This window comes from Girardinichthys multiradiatus, chromosome 19 (assembly GCF_021462225.1).
Source record: "Girardinichthys multiradiatus isolate DD_20200921_A chromosome 19, DD_fGirMul_XY1, whole genome shotgun sequence".
NCBI classification, from domain to species: domain Eukaryota; kingdom Metazoa; phylum Chordata; class Actinopteri; order Cyprinodontiformes; family Goodeidae; genus Girardinichthys; species Girardinichthys multiradiatus.
The window spans coordinates 23,187,163-23,210,157 of NC_061811.1; the positions used below are offsets into that span (position 1 = coordinate 23,187,163).

Sequence of the window (22,995 nt, forward strand, 5' to 3'; positions counted from 1 at the left end):
GAGACTGAAAGAGCAAATGTGCATTTAAATTAGATATCTGCCTGTATGAGTTCATACTCTATCCTTGATAAAATTCTGTAAAAACGGCATGTTTTAAATTTCGGAATTTGTATAAAACTAGTGTAAAATATTGTTATTGTTTTCATTTAAAACAATAACATTATGCTGTTGTTCTAACGTTTATTTGTTTTGAGGCACAGATTTAAGCAAAAATATGGAATTAACAGCTACAAAATAAAACAGTTTTTTAAGTGCTTATTGTGCAGAATATCAGATTTTTTTGCTTGTCTGGTCTTTGCATAATAAATGTGGCACCAACTATCCAACATATATTAGCTGGATAATAAGTTTAGCTTTCTATTTGGTTACCCAGCTGGTTCCTTTAGTCCTCGGAATCCTGGATTTCCTCATTTCCATCAACAAAAGTGTTTCCAAACAGTTTGTTGGTAACCAGCCATGAGTTACAACATTAAAAGGCCAGTGAAAACTTTTCTGGAAATTTCAAAATAAATCGCATTGACTTACATCCAGCACAGCCAGGAACAGGAACCAGAGGGGTAATAGCGGACTTCCCGTGACGTCACTGATTGAATGAAAACCCTTATTTCCAACCAACAGACCTCTTCCACACAGGTCCCCAGCGGAGCTGGAAGGAGAGCCAGCTGATGTCTCCTTGCTGGCAAGCAGCCATAACTCTTCAACTTGGATCCAAAGTGACTATGGTCACATGCAACAGAGTTAAGTAATGATTTGCTGTTCGAGTATCCGGCATTCATTCATACAAAGGGTGTAATGAGACAAGCGTGACTTAGCTTTTCTTCTGAGTCCTCCAGAAATAGCCCTAATCGAAGTGGATTTTCCACACGGCCCGAAAAAGAAGGCCGGGACTGCATCGTACCGCGAGCTATCCTGTTTTTTTCAAACACAGTTCGCCCATAACGCGCCGTATTAGGGGTATTTAAAAGGTACATGTTTAATTCTGGTAAGCTTCTTTTGTTAGCTCCAACCGCTAAAAGCACAGAACACGTGCTAGCCAACCTTATGAGCCAGCTACAGATCATTGACCCAGAAAGGTTGTTGGTCCTCATTCAAAGTAACATTTTCTCAAATATTATTTTAATACATAAAGGCCGCTAATTAAAGACAATTAAGAACCATTTATACAGAAATGTTTGGTTCTTATTGAGAATAATATTTCCTTAAACATTATTTTAATATTTCCTTAATAATATTTCTTTAAATATTATTTTAATAAAGGCAGCTAATTAAACACTGTTGAGAATTAGTCATCCAGAAGGTTGGTTTTATTCAGCAAATGATTCTTTAAAATGTTTTATTAAAATAATGTTTTACCTAATATTGCATTGTGAATGGCTGTTTGAAGGTATACCAATTATTGCCTAATTTGGTTTCAAGACTAACTTAATGTCATTTCCAGATTCTTCAAGATAATCCTTGGTTCTCAAACATAAATAACATTGCATGGTAATATTGCATCACTCTTTTGGTCATGGTTTTTAACCATCTTTGTGTCACTTGTTTATATTGTACATAGCCCATTAGTCTTCTTTATTCTTTCATTCGGCTTGGTAGTTTAGTTGGGTTGTTTTAGCATAGTCAAGAGTTTGAAATATGCTTGACATTGAGTTGACTTATTTTTGTTAATAAATTCTTGTATTTTCAGAAATTGTGTGAATTCATTGTGTGTGTGTACAGAGTTTTGCATGTCAATAATGCCGGAGCTTGGCTCATCCCTTTCAATTTTGTCCTAATACCACCGCCTCATTGGGTTGGTACTCACAGACCGAAATATTATTAAATAAAATATTAAAGTATTATTATTAAATATTAACTAAATATATTCATAATTGCAACAAGTTCAATATGTGTTTCTTGTGAGCAAAAGAAAGGTTTGGTAGCCCTTTTTTATCCAGCTGGTTTGACGTGTGCAGCAAAGGGTGTACAAGGAGCAACACTGTTCTTTGGTATGACACCTTGGTACATCGTGATAAAATGACAAAGTAATACAAGAATTTCAGTACTGAGCTTTAGAAACCATAACAGTAAATGTTAAGAATCTTAAGCCTGATGCACAAAGTATTTACTCTTCCCTAAATATAAAAATGAATATATATATATATATTTTATTTTCAGCATCCAGAAGCTTGTCCCACGTCTATCATACAAACATCTTCAGTTCATCTGCTAGTACAAACACTACTCTGAGCTTCTAAAGTAAACAACTATGTGATAAAGAGGAGTGAACCAGTGACCCCTGTCCTCACCTGTCCCCCTCTTGGTGGCAACTCTGTGTGAACTGCAATTTGGAAAATTACAAAATAAAACAAAAACTATTTTTACATCTGCTTAATGGAGCTTGAAGCTAATTACATTAGATAATTGGTAATGGAGAAAACCATTTCCCCAATTTCGATAATGACTAACAGCAGAGGAAGAAAATCCAAAAACTGAACCAAAGACATCTTTATCCATTCATTCAAACAGTATCAACTGAGTAGATGTTTCATATATAAGAAAATAAGGTAAACTAAGTCTTGTTACCTCATTTGCCAACTCCAACATGACAGGAACAGTGGGGCGAGCCTTGGTTTCACTCAGATACCTTCATTATAACAAAGAAGAACCGCAGTGGTTAAAAAAAAAGAAAAAAAACCACAAAGACAGACAGAGGGGTAGAGGGGGCTAGATCAGGCTAGCCAAGACATGCTAATGTCCCTGATGACATTGCCCTGGGTGGCATATGGCAGGCTCAGTGTGGTTAAAACAGCACTGTTTGGAGGGCTTCAAATTTCCTTCAAGCCAGACAAGCATATGATAGTTAGTTAACCCCTGCCGCCCAAAAAGCCTTTCTTCCCTCGTTAGCTAAAACAGAAACTCCCCTTAGATCTCGCCAAGATCATCCCTGATGTTTGCTCCTCTAAATGGATTAGAAGTGCATTATCCAGGCTTATTTTCTCCACAACAATGGCCTAATAAGCTAGATAAAAGGCTAATTGCAATATGCAAAGAGGCTTTCCCCGTTGCAGACTTTTTTGTTGTTTTTTTAATTTAGCCATATTCATTGAATTACACATAATCATCCCATCATAAGCCTGCGTAAGGCAAATGTCTGATATTTCTCTCTGTTCTTAATGTGACAGTGAGAACAGAGCTGTGGCTAAGCAGGTGCAAGTGAAGGCAGAGCATGAATCTTGAGATTGTTGATTTGTTTGCAGGGGATTACCCGTCATGTTTGACTCAAGATCATACATGTAACTTCGACAAGTCCCTTTCTCAGTTATAGAATGTTTGTATAAAAATAAACTCGCGATTATGAGAACAAAAAAAAGAATTAAGAAAACAAGAACCCAGCAATGTCAAGAATAGAAGGAAAACTACAGAGCCCTAGAATCAAGTGGGAGAAGCAATAAATAGAAACGTGTAGGGAAATACCTTTGGTAGTATCGTTCCATAACATCTGGCACATGGTGCCTTGAGATTGTCCTTTTAGTCCGTTTCTGTCAAAATAGAATCATTAAGTGTAAATTAATAGATTGATAAATAAACAAATCATATATCAAATGACTGAAGAAATTAAAATATAAATTTTTTTGGTCAACTTTCTCCATCCCCAATTCGTAACCGTATTTCATATCCACACACTGCAATTCCTTCCCTTTTTTGACCCATTTCATGGATAGTCACAGATAAACCCAAAATTATTCACAACCCTGGTAGATTTAAGTTTGCAATTAATCGTCATTCAATTGTGAAGTTTGTTTCTAAAAGGAAATGAGACCCAGTATGGAAGCAGGTATGGAAAATGGACAGATGGATGGATAGTCCAACACACTGAAACACCCTATTTCCATTTAATTTGGCCCTAATCCCTGTTTGGGCGTATTGACTCTTATCACATATGACACAATGTCAAATTGATCCAAAAAATTGATCAAACCAAAAAAGAAGCACCCTCTAGTTGGTAGATCACATTTTCTTACAGTATGTGTAGAAAAGTATAGAAAATTACATAACATCAAAACGTAGTCAGAGGCTTCAAACTCACGCAGTTTCCTATGGTTTCATTTTGAAACTATAAAAGTCGGGTACAAAATGCAGAAGGGAGGAAATGACCAGCCCCTTAATAACCGAATAAACCTAATCATAATAATAAGTCGACCTAACTAAAACACACCCCTGCGCTGAGCCATTCTCTTGAATTCTCTTCTGTAGGAGCAGTAATTTAATTTCAATAAGTTTACTGGGGGTCAAAGTGTGCCACGGCAGCATTGTTCAATCCCTCCACCTCCCTCCCCTCTACCTGCTTCACTCGAACCTTGTATTCATTTCCTCTTTTTCGATCAAACCCTGACATTACACACATACCACACTCTGACATTTTCATGCAATTCAATTGCCATCCTTTGCTGAGAGGCAGGAGGACCGGGGATAAAAGAGGAAGAGCATTGGTTAAAAACAGCTTATTTAAAAGCTACCACACACAAAAAAATGTAATTCCACAGAGACAGGCAATGTGACTGACACCTGTCAGTGGGATGATAAATGACTCCATTTTCTGCCTGTGCTGCCTTCTGCCACTGGCGGCAGTGGCCATTTATCATCATCCGCTGTCAGCCGTGGAAAGCAGCAGTGACAGTGCGAGTCAGCAAACATTTAGCACACACAGCCGCACTACACGGGGAAATTATTATTGTCAGAATAATAATGGTTTAGCATAATTTATTACAGGTCCACCAAATAAGCAGGGGCTAGATGTTATTAGACAGATGGATGGGAAGGTTTGGCAGACATCCACCGAGGCTCAAGCAGGAAAAGGACCTCAACGTGAACGTGAAGGAGGAGACGATAGAGGTGTATGTAAGTGTGTGTGTGTATGTGCTGTGGGGCTCCTCCAAACCAATCAGAAAGCTGGCAGTTCAATTACAAAGAAATAAAGGGACATTCATCATTCAATTAGGCACCTGTCAGGGCTCACAAAGGAAGAAAACTTCTAACCTGGTACTCCAGGGAGAAGATGCTCAGAAGAGTGGACTGCGAGTGACTGGAACAAATAAAAGAAGGACAAAGTTAATTACCAGAGTGCATTGCACAGAGACAAAGGGAGAGAGAAGCTTCAAAGCTGAGGCCAGCTGCCCTGTAATCTAAAAGAACATGAAAACAAGTGTGGCAAAGTTGTTCCAGATGAACACCTCTGACAAAGAGTTCCTGCCATCATGATGATGGGTGGGGGGGTGTGCGGGTGGAGTTTGGTTTTCTACAAGTCCTTCCTAGAATCTTGTTTGGTTCTTCATTTCATCAATACATGCAAAGCTCTCTCAAATTAATCAGTTTATGTTGTTGTAAAATGGACATCCACTCATAGCCCATCTAAACATGCCTAATGTTGAGAGACATTTATCATATTTATGCAAATAACTTCCAGGGTTCTAAGGCAGTCACTGATAACAATCACACTCTCCCAGTTTACCCAATTTGCAAATTGGATGACCACAATGAGATTCTGTATTTGACTGCTGCGGTGATACATGCAGAGGGAGACATTTACTTATTTATTTTTACAGTCAGTGTTGGCATATGGACCACTCAGGAGCCCTTTCCTGGAAACTGGTGAGCTTTGAAAATAGAAACTTTCACAGCAGGAAACTGTGAGTCCCAGGAGACAGTCAGCACTATAGGTGGCGGCTGTATTCATCTCCAGCTCCAGTCAATGTCAAACACCTTGCAGAGAGGCAAACCTGGAAAAAACAAAGGCAGTTCCAACAGAGACACAGATACCCTCCAAAATCCCTCCCCAACCCCTACAGCATCCGCTGAGTTGATGTTATTTACATGCATGAGAGATGCTATTCTAATTGGTTAGTGCACACCTTGTAAACTAAAGCAACACATATTTTTTATACAAACAGCTTTGAAATTGTCCCTAGTGTTTTTTGTTCTCCGTGTGATTTGGCAAAGTTTTATTAACAACTGCTCATACTTGTGCTCATATCAAGCCCTGCCCAGAGTGGACCCATCCTACAGACTTCCATCAAATACCAAGTTACAGAAAATCGACAGGGACCAAAACGTTAGAACTAAAGTACAAGGTGGGAATGCTTTCAGTAAAACAGCCTTCCAGCTCAGCTTCAGTTTCCAATGACACTCAGGGATGAAGGGGCCTCTGCAATTAAGTAGGCCATTAAATGGTCAACTGTCAACATGTGGACACTAACTGCAGCAAAAAAAGAAAAGAAAAACTCTCCCACACTCCAGCCTTGCACCTGAGTATTTCAGCAACATTACATGCCTTATTGTTTGCAGGGGACCATCGCCATTCCCCTGTCAGAATGCACATCTGTTAGGTTTTAAATGGATTACTCTTTTTAATGAGCATGATTACTGCTTAATTGCTAAATCTTTAACTTGAAAGGGACATTAACTACTCTTAATATCCATGAAAACATATCCGTTCCAAAAACAGCAAACTGTGAGGACTTTTGGTTTTTTTTTGTTTAATCATCAGATTATGGTGACATAAACAAAGACAGAAAAAGAGACCACAGGTGTTCAAAAGAACTGTTACTCTGTGCTATAACAAAAAAAAAAAAAAAAAAAGTTATGATGGAAACTCTCAGCGGTTTTGAAACCATAACTTTTCAGCAAACCCGCCCATGCCTACTTTCTGAAGTGAAAACATCCAAAAAGAACCTGATTTGCTTGCTCAATAAAATTACTGCACATTCATTGTGATTTGTTCATCACCTTTCTTTACGATACAAGGTGTTACATAAATATAATTAGTTATTCCCAAGTCTAAAGTACAGTGGCTCTAAAAAGTGTAAAAACCCCTGATAAAACCACAGGATTTTAATTCAATTCAATTCAAAAATACTTTATTCATCCCAAATGGAAATTAAATGTTGTTATAGCTCATATTATGAAGGTTTCTTCAAATATTCGTTGTAGATGCTGATGGCTGTGGGCAGGAAGGATCTCCTGTAGCGCTCCGTCTTACAGCAGATCTGAAGAAGCCTCTGACTGAAGACACTCTGTTGTTGTAGGACAGTCTCATGAAGAGGATGCTCAAGGTTCTCCATAATGTTCTTCGTTTTATGAAGAATCCGTCTTTCCACAATGATCTCCAGAGGTTCCAGAGGAGTCTCCAGAACAGAGCCAGCCTTCTTTATCAGCTTGTTGAGCTTTTTTAAGTCCCTGGTTCTGATGCTGGTTCCCCAGCAGATGATGGTAGAAGAGATCACACTCTCCACAACAGACTTATAGAAGATATGCAGCATCTTGCTGCAAACACCAAAGGACCTAAACTTCCTCAAGAAGTACAGTCAGCTCTGTCCCTTCTTGTAGATGGCTTCACAGTTGCATCTCCACTCTAGTCTGTTGTCCAGGTGAACACCGAGGTATTTATACTCCTCCACCACCTCCACTTCTTCTCCCAGGCCTAAAGCACTGAGACTAGGGCTGCACGATATTAGAAAATCTTGTGATGGCGATAATATTTGTAAATATTGCGATGATATCAGGTGCGATACATGTCTTTTTTTTCTGGCCTTCCTTTCTAATCTGTACTTCCCACTCTATGTGACCTTTAGCATTTTTGACAATGTTGTTTACATCTGGTATGAGCTTTTGCTGCCGTGAGACTCTGTCCTACTGGATAAATATTACATTAGCGTAAAAGATACAACTTCAAAATTCTTCAAATACAGTAGTCAACAATTACTGCACCCTAAGCAATCCTTTACAATATGAATATTGCACACATTGATGTTGTGATGACGATATATTGGCATATATATTGTGCAGCCCTAACTGAGACGATGCTAAATCATTTTCTTTTTTCACCTTTAATGTGACATATATCCTATACAATTCAACAGAAAATAAAAGCTAATTTTAAAAGGAGGGTAAATGTCAAAAATAAAAAAAAGTCAAAATAACTGCTTGGATAAGTGTGAACACCCTGAAACTAATAATTTTTGAAGCACCTTTTGATTCATTTTCAGCCTTCATTGTTTGATTTCTATCAGCATGCCACATCTTGACATGACCATATTCGCCCACTGTGCCTGGTAAAGTTCTCCAAGTCTATCAAGTTATGAGGAAATCTCCCGTCCACATGCCTCTTCAGGAGAGCCTGTCTTTGTCAGATTTTGCTCTGAACTCTGTCTAGGCCATTCCAAAAATAAGGATTTTCTGGTGAAGTTTTTCATTGGCTGATTTTGGAGTGCGCTTGGATTCTACAATGATGGAAAATGTATTCCCTTTTAATCTTCAGCTTCCTAGGAGACACTTTAAGGATTTTTTAAAAAAGTGAACAGCATTTGGAAATTAATCCCCTAAAAAAAAAAAGAAAAAAAAAGAGATCTTTAAAGAAAACTCGGCCCCTGATGTTGCCACCACGCTGTTTCACTGTGAATATGGAGTTCTTTAACTTTGCCAAAAGTTCGAGTTTGGTTTCAAAAGATCTGAACAAATTCAATCAAAAGGTTTTTGAAGATTTCAGTCAGGCCTGGATGTATTACTTTGGAAAAGGACATGCAAGGCAACCGTACTCCTTAGTTCAATTGCTGTAGCTCCTTCAGTTTGACTGCCAACCTCCTGGAAGTCTCCAGCTTCCATCTTGTCTTTTAATTTTTCATCTGTTTTTGAAAAATGTCTCATTTTTTTCCTCCATCGTAGTCCCATATTTTCGCCAGTTATTGATAACTGTCTTCACCATGAGTAAAGGCAGACATTGTACAAATATAATGCTGGGGAATATGTTGTACCCTTCTACTGGCTGATATATTTGTACAAGGAGATTATTAGGATTCTTGTAAGTTCTCTGCAAACTATGGCTTTTAATAAAGTTTGCAACTGAGCAAATGTCCAGAAGATCTGACTAGGACTTCTGAAATTCATTTAAGTTTCATCAGAATGGGCAGAAATGAGGGTAGGTGTGAACAAAAGACTGAATGCTGAAATTAAATTAAAATGTACTTCAACAAAATATTAGATTGAGGGTATGCATACTTATGGTACAAGTTTTTTTACACCATTTTGTCTACGGTTTGCAATAAAAATTATTTTGCCCCAGTCGAAATGCCCATGATATATGTTAAATTAAAGGTGTAAGAAGTTTAAAAATGATTTATTATGGTCCCAAAAACCTGGAGTTTTAACAGAGGTGCACACACTTGAGAGCCACTGTTTGTTATCCTCAAAGCCACATGAACTTCAGACGTGTGCACATGCCAAGGAAAATGTGTAATACTCTCGAAGAATAAAAGATAACATCATTTTTGTTTCATAATTTGTTTAAAACATTTCTTATTGGTAACATTCGCTTAAACTCATTTCCAAAAAACATATGCCAGCAATAAAAAGAACATACAGCAACTAAGATTGTAAACCACCATCTTACTTAACATTTTTTAAATAATAAAATAAAAATGTACATGTGATTTTAAAAAGTCTGCCATGCATTCTTAAAAACAGGAAAATTTGGAATATAATTTGAACTTGGGGGAACAGAAGGTTGGTAGACAGAAGAGCGGTTAGGGAATCATTCACTCTAAACCTAATTACCCATCCTAACAACAGAAGACAGAGCATTAATATTCACTGGCACCAAAAATAGTGAAGCTGCGGATTAAATTAAAAACAATTAGGGACTTTTCACTTTGTCACTGAGCTCGTATGGCTGTTTGGTCAGTGCTTTGAGCTCTATTAAGCTTGAACATCCACTGGTGAATCTTGGAAAAAAAATCCAAGTAAAACCAATCGCTTATTTGTATTTTTCTGTGTGGTCACAGTGTAACTGAGTCTCAAGCTTAAGAGGAAGAAAAAAAAAAACTCAGTAAAAAGCCTTGAAAATCCCATCAGGCTAATTAATAGATGAGATGAGGGAAATTCAAGCTATCAATTATATTCAGAATCTTCCTATTTACAAATAATTAATAATAAACAAGAGCTGTAATTTGGGTAATGAAAGCCACCTGGCTAATGGCATTGGTATCATATGCCGTGACAGTACTTAGCATTTGGTGGATCTGCATACAGAGAGTGTGACATGGAGCAGGTCTTCAGGGCATGCAACTGTCTAATTGAGGCACAGCACATATTTTAAATAATGGCAGCAAAACAATATTCAGAAGGTCTGAACATGAATGTAAAGGTTACCTTCTACAAAATGTAAAAAAATAAAGTGCTTATGTATTCCTTGCTTTACTCGTCTCCACATCTGCATCACAAGAAAAAGATGAGTGCTTTGTTTTAAATAATCAAGTGAAGCTTATTATAAATTTTAAGAGCCTCATTCAAGATGTCTATTAAGCATTTACTTGCTTAAAGATGAATATTTTATAAAGTGAAAACTAGCTTAATGGGGGTTAAAAAAGTGGATATGCAAATGCAGCTAATTACACATGCTGACAGGCAAAATGCTAACATCTGTTTCTCAGCAAAGCCTACAATCAGTAGCAGTGAAAGAAAAGGCTGGCAAAAAAAAAATCTTTATGGATTAATGTAGGAATGGGATATATTTTGACAAGAAACAACCACAAATCTCAGTGTGCTACAAAGCTCCAAACAAATACTTGCACAATAACCATGATTGTTTACACTTCAAATTAGTTTTACACTTTGTTTTGGTGAAACAACTTTAAATTATTCTATGTGGATAAAAAAAATGAATCCAAAATAACGCCAGAAGCAACAGATATGACAGCAGGTGTGCTTTTTTGAATTACGAATAGCTTATTTTGTTCTAGAACATTCGCAAAGAAATAAAGAAATATTCACCCGAGGTCAAATCAATTCAACTTTTATTGCAACAGCACCTCTTACATTGAAAATGATCAAAACAAAAATCCAATCTTTGGTACATTTAGTTAGTGAGGGGAAAAAATTAGCTTTGTACAAAATCACCAATTATTGTGATTATTGTATCCTCATTAACCATACAAAAACAATGTTACTGAAGCACTGGTGATGTATATTCTTTGTATAAATTGTGTTTCGGAACCTAATAATTAATTCAGGGTCTCTTTCTCTTAGTCACTTTTCAAAATGGGGAAGACAAGAGAACATGCAATTCATGTTAGGCAGATATGTCTTCATTTTATTATTCAGGTAATGGTTTCACAAAAACAGATATTTGCTCAAACATAAAAAAAAAAGTTTAAAATAACTGGAACTGTGAGAAATAAAATGTTGGATCAGAACCCGGGTTTATCTTTCCACTACAGTGAACGGAATGGTAAAGAAAGTTAAAAAAAACTCTTTACAATGCTATTGAACTACTGCTGCAAATTTGACCATATGGGACGATGCTGCTGCAATACAAGAAATATTTATTTTTAGGTTTTTACACATTTCTCCCCAGGAATGCCCTGTATGCTACATTTCAGTATATTGTCTGACCCACACTTTCTCCAAAAGGTTATACAAACCTAAAGTCCTTGTAGGGGACTGCGAACAAAAATGGTTTTAACACAGCTACAATGGACCATCTCCCTAGAAGATCTCTAATTGGCAAAGAAGAAAAAACCTACCCACCCTACCTAGCCCTCTTCATTTCATTACGATCTTTACAAATCCTGTCTGCTTCGGTGTCTGAGATGTCAGGATTGTTTTGTTTTGTGGCACGAAGAACAAAAATCATCCCCACCATCACCACCCTAATTGTGATACAACGTGAAAGCCGCAGATATTCACTGTTCTTTCCGTGAGAAACACGTTAAAACTATTAGGGTTTGTAGTCGTTGTTATGATGCAATTGCTGTCACTGCTACTCCTGCAAACTGGGGGGTATGCATTACACTGACCAAGCTCTTCAACTACTAGCTACTACAACTTCTACAGCTCTGTGCAGTTTATTATATTCTTCTCACACAACTGCTGCTAGCATACAGAACAATCTGGTTAAAAAAACATGTCTGCAAAAAGGTTGGTCTTTAACTGCTTAATTTAACTGCAGCACCCACTGTAGGTTTTCCTTGGAGAATTGATCTATTTTGAGGATTCAGGATGAAAACTGCAATGTTAACACAAGGTACTGAATATATATCCTGATATTACTTACAGCTTATATTTCTTAGTCAAAAATGTAGCCCTCTGATCACACTTTTTCTTACTTTCGTGATAGGGTCCCCATCATCTCTGCAAAGTACGTCATCTTTGACAAGGAGCTGCTTATCCCAGTGTTTTCAACCCAATGAGCCAAAAAGGCTTTACAATCTTTACAGTGTGCTTAGACAACATTCCCACAATAGAAGGAAGTAGCTGTTCCTGAACTTCCTAATCAAGTAATTGATTGCATCTATTATTCATGACCTCCTTAGCCTGACATGAAGTTGTAAACTCAGCACAGCTTCTCTTCTTTCTAAATCTCTTCTCTTTGCTTACACTTCATCCTTTCCTCCACCCTTCCAACACACATCTAACTGCATAAGGCTTTGGAATTAGTTTACCAGCCTCTCAGTCTTCAAGTCTTGTACCCCTAAGCCCCAACTGCCAGTTTGTGTTTTGTTCAACGTGAGCAGCCAGACGTCTAGAGGCTACGCACTACAAGCCGTAGAGGCTGGCCCCCGCAGGCTCTGTACTTGATCAGTCTCTGGGTAATGTCATTGCCACTTCCAGTCAGCAAAATAGCAATGTATTCCTACCTTTACAATGATTTAAAATGGAGCTGTGACAAGATATAAATCAATTCAGAGACAAGCAAAATGATACGGTGTTAAAAATGTTATATTATGTTCTGGTGTGATTAATACGTTTCCAATCAGTGTGAGATGAACGGGTTTACTGCTGTCCTGGGAATTGTAAAATTGAGAGCCATATGATCGGAAAAAAAAGCCACGTTTAAAAACTCATTCAGTTGGTCAGTAAATAAATTGTCCAGTTTCATGATCAGTGATCTAGAGGTGAAAGACAAAGAACTGGAAGGCCAAAATTGACTGGTGAATCTCTAGTTTCTGAGACTTGGGAACCTGACTATCCCTAGTTTAAATTTACAAAAACAAACAAAGAAAATCACTAATAAGTAAAGTAAACAAATAAACTACTCAAACAGCTCCGTCAACCTCAACTTTTTAAATGGGCAAAACCTATTTTTCAGTTATTAATGCTTTGATGCATAAACATTAGGATAATTTAAAACTACTACCTCCCTGACAGATCCTGCAGCACATTTTTTTCTCTTTTATCTGACATAGTCCTTAAAAAAATATAAAACACATAGAATCAGTCAAAATCTGAATCAACAGGTAAAAATTACAGAAAAATGGAAATCGTATTGGCCAGGAAAACTCCAATCGGTGCATCTCCAGTCAAAATTTGGCCAGAAAACATGCAATTGCGATGGTTCCTGAATATTGCAATGAAAATATTGATTACTAATAACACAAGTTTTTCGTACTCTTTTCTTTCATCACACTGTCCCCACCACTCTTTGTAAGTTTTGGCATCTAAAAATACACTTTGTGTGTAGACATCAAGGGCACGGGAAGCCTATTCAAGAGGCCCAGTATACGTTTGGCATGCAGAATTTTAATGCACTTTAATTATATCCTAATAAATATTTCTCCCCAGCAATCCTTTGCAATTCTGATATTGCACCCATTAATATTACGATGACGAGTGCAATTTATTATATTGTGTAGCTCTAGTTGAAAAGATGGAATATACAGTCCAGTCTTCAAGTTAAACTGAATATGTAAAAATCTTGCCAATATAAACACACTGTGGAAACTCCAAAATCCTCAGATTCAATGTGCGTGTAAAATAAAAGACGAGAGATGTAATCAGAGATGGGAATAGTCCGATTTTTGCTTAATCGTCTCTGATCAATGATCGACAGGCCAAAAATATTCTCTTCCTTTTTTTTTTTTTTTTATTCTTAAAATGTTTTTAAACTAAAAACGCCCACTTTATTTGTTCAGTAAACATATCAACCAACATGTACTCTGATTTACTTCGTAGGCTAAATAAAAAAAGATGTAATAAAGGTTAGGGGCGTACATAAATTGGAAAAATCATGTAACCACTTCATTTTGTGTTGGAAAAACAAAGCACTCTATCGGTTATCTGGCACCACCTTGTTTTCTTTTTATCTTTCTTAGTTAACAAAAAGTGAAAAACCAGTTCAGACCTCAAAGAAAACCAAAAATCAGTATCAGCAAGGAAAAGCCTAATCAGTGCATCTCTGGTCCATGTAATAGCTAATGCAGTCCACACTTCTGTTCAGGCTTTATGGTAAACTAGATATGTACGGATCTTGCCAGATTAACACACCTTGCCCTTTATTAAACCTACAGATTTAGCAGGCATGTAAACAAAGAGAAATTCTACATCTATTCAAAATGACCAAGTCACTAAGCTCCTCAATCTCTGCAATATTACCATCAAAAACAGTGTCTGTAGCCAAGAAATCACCATATCAATGGCACATGCCAAAACAACCCTGCCCTGCACTTTCCCTCCAAAGATCATGCCAGATAAACCCCGAATCAGAGAGAAATTAACAAATGCTTGACATTTGCTCAACATCCATTATTCTGACACTTCTTCAGAATTTCAAAAGGCTGAACGCATGCTTAATCAACATTCATATTCCCAGGGCGAGCTGCAGCACCATATTGCAGCCCGCCTCAGTGCTGATGAAAACGGCACATTAGGGCTCGATTCGAAAAGCATTCAGCGCCTTGTCACCAGGGAACTGTGTGTGAATGTGTGTGTGAGAGAATATAAGGGGGGATCACACTTTACTGTTTAAGCATTTTCCTAAAACAGGGGCATCTGCCCTTTTCCACTCACCCTCTGGTTTCTATGACTGTGAAGGGAAAATTGGGGGGGGGGGTTTGAATGGCACTTTAGAAAGGTGTTTGAGCGTGCATGTACGTGTGTGCAAGGGGGTGATCATTACATCCAAATTCATTCATGATAGCACAGAAGGACACAGAGGACCCTCACTTACCCTTCATCTCTATCTTACCCTCCTTGCACTGATTCTCTCTGGGGACAGGCGGCAGAAGGACTTGGGGTCCCCTCTGGATCTGAGGGAAGTCAGGGAAGGCCTCAGAGAGCAGCTCATCATTTCCAATTCTAATATGAGGACCTTGATGGGACTGATGTCACAGCATTGCCTTCACTGGCCTGCTGCCTAGCCACAGTCCAGAAACTAGACAGGACATCAGGACTGGCTACGAGGAGGGCAGGAAAGACGGAGCAAAATGAGAGGGGGGGGTTAATATTTGCATGCCCCTCTATTGTGAGTGGGGGTAAAAAGTGACAGCACCGTGTCCAATTCGTATCCCCCAGAGCAGCCCGGCCCCGGCAAGAGAGGCCAGGCTGACAGATGACTCCCAACATCTGTGTTATGCAGCCGTTACAGATGAGGGACTCCACATCGCAATCGCTCTCTCTGTCTGTCTATGGGACACTCCTTCTCTCCTCCCACTATTGCTTTTCAGAGAAGAACTAAAAGACTGACAGACCATCCATGGAAATTACCCTGAAATGGTCTATAACAACCTTCTTGTTCAAAGTTTAAAATTTCTTCCCTTCGAGCCCCCAATCAAATGCAATGACTGTGAAATGGGTTTGAACTCAATAACTTGACCATAATGATTATTCTTTTATACTATCATTTATTTGATTTATGTTAATAAATCAAATAAAAAAAAGATTAAGATTGACATTTTTTACATAAAAACATAAATGTATTCAAATCACTTAATATCTCAAATGCAAAAATATTTTAGAACCTCCTATGTAAACAACAGGAGGGAAATACATTTAAGTAATTTCCATTTTTGGATTTTGGACTTTTTAGATTGGACATTGCCCAGTTACAAGAATCAAGGTATATCAAGGTTTTAGAAACTTTATCCTTTCTTTTCATTTCTACAGTACTACATCGGCAGTCGGCTAGCTGAAAGAAGGCCACTACGCTTTTCAATCACTAGAATAAAAGACAAATTCAGATGTTCCGAAATAATTCGATTGGAAAAATCACAAACAGACCTGGTGTCCACATTAAAGGAGTGCCTCACATTACCCATATTAAGCCAAAGCCATTATAAAACTACAGACGCAAAGCTAATAGTCTAATGAAAAGGTTTGATATTCTGAGCAATCATCACTGAAAAGCAACATTGGCAAGTGATTAGTCTATATTTGTGCTTGAATCTGTGTATCTGCATCAAAATAATAATGCACAAATGTGAAAATCAATTTTTTAATGTAATAACTAGGGCTGAAAGATTTAATCTAATTAATCGTGGTTAATCGATTATTGAAATAAACCTCAACTAATTTAGTAAACGAATAATTGTTAACTGAAGTATACAGACTCTAAAACATGCTATTTGCTGAAAGAACAACCCATTCAGAGCAGTTATTAAGCCAAAAACTGTACAGAAAATATATACATTTTGCATTTAGCATAAAAAACCTTGTTTGTTGATAAATATGTTCTCTCCAGAACTCTTTAAGTGGCTTTAAGTAGCTATAGCTTCACCTGGTTCAAATTCTGTAAAAAATCTCCTCTTAAGCACCTTTTGGTATCTGATAAGTAATCGATTAATGAAAAAAAAAAATAATCGAAAGATTCGATTAGCAAAATAATCGTTAGTTGCAGCCCTAGTAATGACCACTATATTTTATTAATTTTGCAGTGATGGAAAGACTTCTGTTGCTTTTCTGTTTTAAATAAATGTGACTATCATGCTATGTCTCTTTGTTTTAAAGTTCTGTTATTACTCTGAAACTATGATGTTTTTATTTAAGGTTATCATAATAGCCTATGCCTATTTAAGATATAAAAACATACATGTCTGTATTTCAAAAAACAAACTGCAGCTACGTATTATTACATATATTAGGACAGTTAAATTCCTCTATTATTTCTCACAAATAAAACACTTTGACTCCTTAAATAAATTGTTCCGAAAGTCTTAAATTCTGTCATGGTGGGAGCGTCACATTTCTTTTAATGCCAGTAAGTAAACAATGCAATTCTAATTGGAAATACTCATTATTATTACCAAACCTGCATTAAAATGGATCTACCTCTGTAATGTATGAGTCTGCCGTTAACTCACCCTTTTTTTGTATTGCAAATCCCTGAATACAATGATCTAACACCTTAATACCTGTTGGCTCTATCCCCCCTGCCCATTATAACCAACCTATTCTTTTACCCATTATTTTATTGCAGGCTTGTCCACAACAAACCGCCAGCTCACCCCCACCTCAACCCCTCCCTGGCCAATATTTACGCAGTGGCATGGCTCCCACACGGTCCGAAGGGACAGGAGGGGTGTGGGGCGGCTGACTGCTGTGCCTGAGCGCATGCTAAGAGATGATGGATGGCCTAGTCGATATGTTGTGTCTTAAGAGCCTGATTTCCTGCCAGTCCAATCACTAACCCTCCAGAGCCCAGCTCAGCTGATTGGACAACCAGAATAATTTCGCAGGCTGTGAAAACACTGCTGCCGTGCCTGTCTGTCACTCCCAGTGACGAGACTCAGGATTTTAAAGAGCAAGGACCTCCCCAGGATTGGTTTAGGTGAATGAAATAATAACAATAACCAGCAAGACTAAACAAAGGACCAAGCACCTCTGGGAGAAAAAGATTGTGCAGAATTATTGTAGGCTGATATTTTCCTTTCATCATTATACCCAGCAGTAATACTTTCATAAAAAGGTATTTGGACAGTTTAATGGCTCAGAAAACAAAATGAAAAAGAAGAAAAACAATAAGGAGTTTCCAACTGTTGTGTCCTAAACAAGCACAATACTGCATACACATGACATTCAGTAAAACGCTGACAGAGAGGGAACAAAGGCTGAGTGAAGCTGCGCCGAATCCCCTTTAGGGTGCTGATACTTTCTTCTAGATTGGTGATTAGGACACAATGGAAGTAGGAAGCTCCAAATACATGCGACTTTGTAAGTGACCTCGACGGGATCAGCCGTGGTGTCCTGGTGGCCTTGGGGGATTACACATGTTGCATTCAATAAAGTAAGGGCCCTCAGTGTCAAGGAGAAAGGCAAACACAACCATTAACCTCTCTCTTCGATTTCTGGATGCACCAGTGCTGCATGGCAAATCACCACCTAATGCTAGGGCTAAAACAGAAACCTGCGAGGAATTAAATAGTGATCACAGAGACTACATTTCATTGGATTATTCGTGTTTTAAAGATCTAAATAAGGCATATGAAGGTTGTGTATACAAAATACACATTTATTCAGTCGGGAAAAATTACCATGAAAAGAAAATTGTTTGCAGAATTATTGGTGCCCCTCAGCAGTACAACTCCATTTTATGATGGGATAGCATATATTCTTCAATACAATTTCAGAAGGTGGGAGCATATAGAGATCTCTTTGCACAGTTTTCTAGATCATCCACTTGTATGCTCTTTTCTCTTCAGCTTATCCAACAGATTTTCTATAGGATTTGTACTGGGGAGTGAGACTGCCATGGAAGAAGGTAGATTGTACATCCAGTGAACCATTTGTGTTGATTAGGGCATTTGTGATAAATATCCTACTGAAAGACCCAATGATGACCTATTATCTGGTTTCTGGTAGAGTCCACCAATAGGTATGTTTAAAAAAGCACTGGAGAATTGACTGCTAACTGGAATTGTGGCCAATATACAGTTGTGCCCTAAACTGAATCTCAATAATCTGATCTTTTCCGATGCTTTAACACACTGAGCAACCAAGTCACATCAACAATAGTCTTGCTTGTGAATGCTGTTACTAAAGAGAGATGGGGCAAAGTTAGCTATTATTGCTATCAGTGAGGCGTTTAAAAGTCAAGTCAGTAGAAGACGTAAGTTAAAGTACTGTTTTTACCATATGCTGAGACAAAAAGGCATTTCATTCAGGTCGAGAGAAAGTGAGAGAGACTTTCTGTAGATAACAAGAAGACTATCACACTACAGTAAAGTTGCTCTGTCGTATACTTTCGAGCTTTCAACTTCTGTCTGTAATCGAAAATGCTGGATTTGGAAACATTTGAAATCATTTTGAAATCTCAGAGTTAAGGTAATGATCTACATTTTCTAGATAACATACGTTAAAACTTCTGGTTTTGTTATAACCGTGCTAATCACTAATGTGGGGTGCTAAACTAGTTTAAAAAGTTAACCCTCAAATGATTTTACTGCTTGTTTAAAAATAACAGTAAAACTCTGTTTTAATGTGACTGCTCTCGGACACTGCCCTTGGTAAATGACGAGTCTTAAAACAAATATATATTTTAAATGCTGTTCTTATGTTTTCCTATAATTCTTAGAGATTCAAAATGGACTAAAATCAGTATTTGCAAGTTAAATCTTCACAAAAACCCAAGTTAAGAAACCAGACACAGAAATCAGTGCATCCCTATGGAGACCTGACAACCTCATGACAGAGCCAGCCCGAAGTACAAGCAAACAATGCCACTGCTTCGGTTCCTCTGCTGACCTGAAGGCCCCAATTTTACTACAATTCAGGTAGGACAGGTTTACAAATGCATCAGTGGTGTACACACCAAGGAAAACCATTGTAATTCAAAAGTATGTTAAGAGTCAGATTTAATTGTTAATTTAACAGTTTCTGCTGCTTGTGTGAGCTGGGGTCACATGTAGGGATGGGTACCGAATTCCGTCAGTACTTCCCGTAAAATCAAACGGTACCATGTTTCGGTACTTAAAACAGATCATTGTAACATTGAAGGAGTGGAAGAGTGGACGACTAGAAGGCGCTCATAGGTATGGCTCCACTTTTCAAAATGCGATGCAGATTACACTCCCTGCAATATTTGTGACGCAAAGCGCAAGGCCAGAGGAGGAATACTTCTAATCTGAGAAAGCACCTGGTTAAGCACCAGATTTTTCTCTAGGCTGAAGAGTGCATAATTTTTGACAGCCAAATTGTACTAGTTTGTAAGTAGATAAAAGTATTGCACTAATTTCCATGGTTACTTATGGGAAAAAAGCATGAAAATTTGACCCTCCCTCCCAAACTTTACAGAGTCTGTGACATTAGTGTGTTCTCTCTGTACTTGGAAGTCAAAAGAAGTTCTCAGTCACAAATACAACAGAACTGCCCCATTAAGTTGGAATTAACACTAGGAAAGGTGGGGATCGCAGAGCAGCCATGAGTTCAGGATCCACTGTGTCAGCCGCATCTATGAAGTGTTGGAAATGTTGAAGGTATAAACTATTTATTAGCAATTCTGACATAAAGTACTGCATTAACTTTATTTGTAAACAAGTTCCTTCAGAGTTTAAAACCCATAAAATGCAAACAAATACATTGTTTGGCAAGTTATAGCTAGCACCACAACAATTCCACTGGTTTTTTCAACTTGCAATTAGAATGTGGTCAGCTTGGGCTTGATGACATCCCCAGATCCAAGCTTTAACTTGCAGGTAAAATCAAACGCAGCATCACTGTAAAGGGCCTAACTACAAGTGTCCTCCCAGATGAAATTCTGTTTAGAGTCTCATACAACCTTGCATCTGCCCTACCCCCGGATGCCACACTTTGCTGCAATCATCTAACAATGTGCTTTGGAGATTTTTTCTAAATAAAATGTCATAACCTCATGTTCACTGTACAGCGAGGTAACTATGGATCTAGCCTATTTCTCCTGTGTCATGTCATGTTTATACCTCCGGGAAACAAAAAGGTATTACAGGGGGAAAAAGTTACAAATGATAAGTTCCTAAAAACTCTGATCAACTTAATAAAAGTAAACATAATAAAAAACGCTTAAGTTACACTTAAAGGCATTGTTAGGGGTACAAACACATTAGCTACAGTTGACATGATTTTACCAATGGAATAAATGCACTCAAATTAAATGCTGGATTTACAGCGCGAGATAATGCAGTTGCAACAAAAGATGATCACGTTTATTTTATGGATTTTTACACATTTTTACCAGGGTTTCCAATCGAGTTTATTGTGTTGCCCTACCTAACATATGTGGTTTCAATTCAGAAATAATGACTCATTGTTTAATGCTATTTGACAAAGGCAATACAACGAAGAGCAATACATTTTTGGATAAAACGGATACATGTGGCTCAGTGCACAACTTACTAAGGGAATCTGTCTTTCAGCATCTTCATGCATTGCCGTGTAGGTCTCAGCTTTTCAGTCCACCTCACTATCTCTTTATACTCAGCTCGGGACAGCCTCATTCTTCAGCTTCTACCGTATCTATAAAAAACAAAGAACAGAGAAATGAGATTAATTCCGTCAGGAGTCTGGTGTTAGGAGGAAAACTGACAACAGTCAGATTGAGCTGCTAATCATCCTTAGCTTCATGTTAACAATACACATCGCGGTAAATGCCTCGCACAAACATTTCCTTCTATCCATACAGACTAATTACACGTCTCACTAATACACCATGCAGTAAAAGAGCATTCGGGATGGTTAAATACTATGTTTTTGGTTGTTTACCCTCAATTCCTGCTGCCTGGGGATAACCTCCGATAGCTGCTTCCCGCTAGGAAGTTGAAGCAGTGGTGTTTTGGAGAAGAGCGCTTTGATTGGCTCATCAGTCCCCAGATTCCAGTAAACCGGTAGATGATTGGTTATTTGGGACCATAGGGCGGTGTGAAGGTAAATTCTATTGGTTCCAGCGTCTCTCTCTGCAGTTGAAGGCGTGCACAAGTGCTGTCTCAGTTCCCAAGTGTCTTTCAGCCCGAAAGTGCTACAACTCTTTTAATATCGTAACCTGAAAGGTAAGATGTCATGGAGAAATAGGAGCATAGAGAAAACAAGAAGTAGGGACATTTCTTTTTAATGTAGTGTGTCTGAGACTGATCTGCCTCACAGCAAATTTAAACAAAGCGCCTATTCAAAAGACTGCTTATATTGTTCCAGTTGAGTTGTAAAAGAACTCCAGATACAAAATTATTCTTGCTGCTCCTTTATTTAATTGTTGCAAATATTTCAAAAAGATTTTAGTAGTAAAACTCAGTATTTCACCTGGATGAACATTACTCTTAAAGAAATATAAAATAAAAATGAAAATGTGCAGGAACATTTTCAGCTTCTTTGCACTGATACAAAACTCTTAAATTTTTTTAACTAGTGCAACAATTTCAATACAATATGTTTTTGGATAGATTTTAAGAAATATTTCTGAACAGAAATAGTGAAAGTTTAACAGTTAAAATACCAACAAATTTTTAAAATGTACTTACTTAAATAAAGTAGTTAAATTCCAACAATTATTAACATCATTATGCGTATCTGGTTGGTCCTCATGTTAAAAAGAATGATATATTAATTAATTGTTATCAATACACAAAACATTAGGGAAATAGTAAAAACGTTTCAAATGTGTTTTAATAAGGTGACGTGTAGCACCTTACCACTCTTTAGAACTATAAATTAATTTTCCTCTTTCAATTCCTGTTTTTTTATTCCAATAATTGTTCTTTTATCTAGGCCTAGGAATTGCAAAAGTGACCCTAAAGAGTACGATTTAATGTATTTTAGTGCAGCGATTGGCTTATGACAAGGCAGATTTTACATTTACATCCTACCCAGACTGTAAATGTGATCAACCAGCAGCAGCTTCAGACATGAGCTGTTTATTTGCAGTCTAGATCCAGAGGGGCTCCAGCTGGGAGGGACTTTTGCTTGAGGACTGGATCGTATGTGAGTGCTTCTGGAAGGAGAGGATCCAAGGGCATCAACTGCTGTCACTGAGGTGAATAAAGGTTAACATACTTTGTTAGCGCTGTGGTGCATCCTATTGATTAATGCATGTCAAAAGACACCTTTAATATAGACTGAGTGCTTCGTGCTGAAGTGCGCAGAGACAGGACAGGTTACTAGACTCCAGACCTGGATAGTTTTCTCAAATGCATTGATGTTTCTGAATAGAACAGCTTTTAAAAATATAGTGACAAAGTTGCTAACTTAGCACCCACCACTAAACTAGCTTATGTTGTTTAAAAAATTTAAGTT

General features: G+C 37.7%; 1 protein-coding gene across 1 annotated transcript in view; it reads right to left on the bottom strand.

The window, feature by feature from the left end:
• Positions 1-21,708, bottom strand: part of cdin1 (CDAN1 interacting nuclease 1) — a 79,159-nt gene extending 57,451 nt beyond the window's left edge. Inside the window, exons 1-5 of the mRNA XM_047345158.1 lie at positions 21,475-21,708; positions 21,109-21,228; positions 5,017-5,062; positions 3,454-3,518; positions 2,563-2,623 (exon numbers count right to left, since the gene is read on the bottom strand). Coding sequence (XP_047201114.1) covers positions 2,563-2,623; positions 3,454-3,518; positions 5,017-5,062; positions 21,109-21,209 — 273 coding nt within the window. The 5' untranslated portion in view covers positions 21,210-21,228; positions 21,475-21,708. The remainder of the gene's footprint in view (positions 1-2,562; positions 2,624-3,453; positions 3,519-5,016; positions 5,063-21,108; positions 21,229-21,474) is intronic.
• Between the last annotated feature and the right edge of the window lie 1,287 nt (positions 21,709-22,995).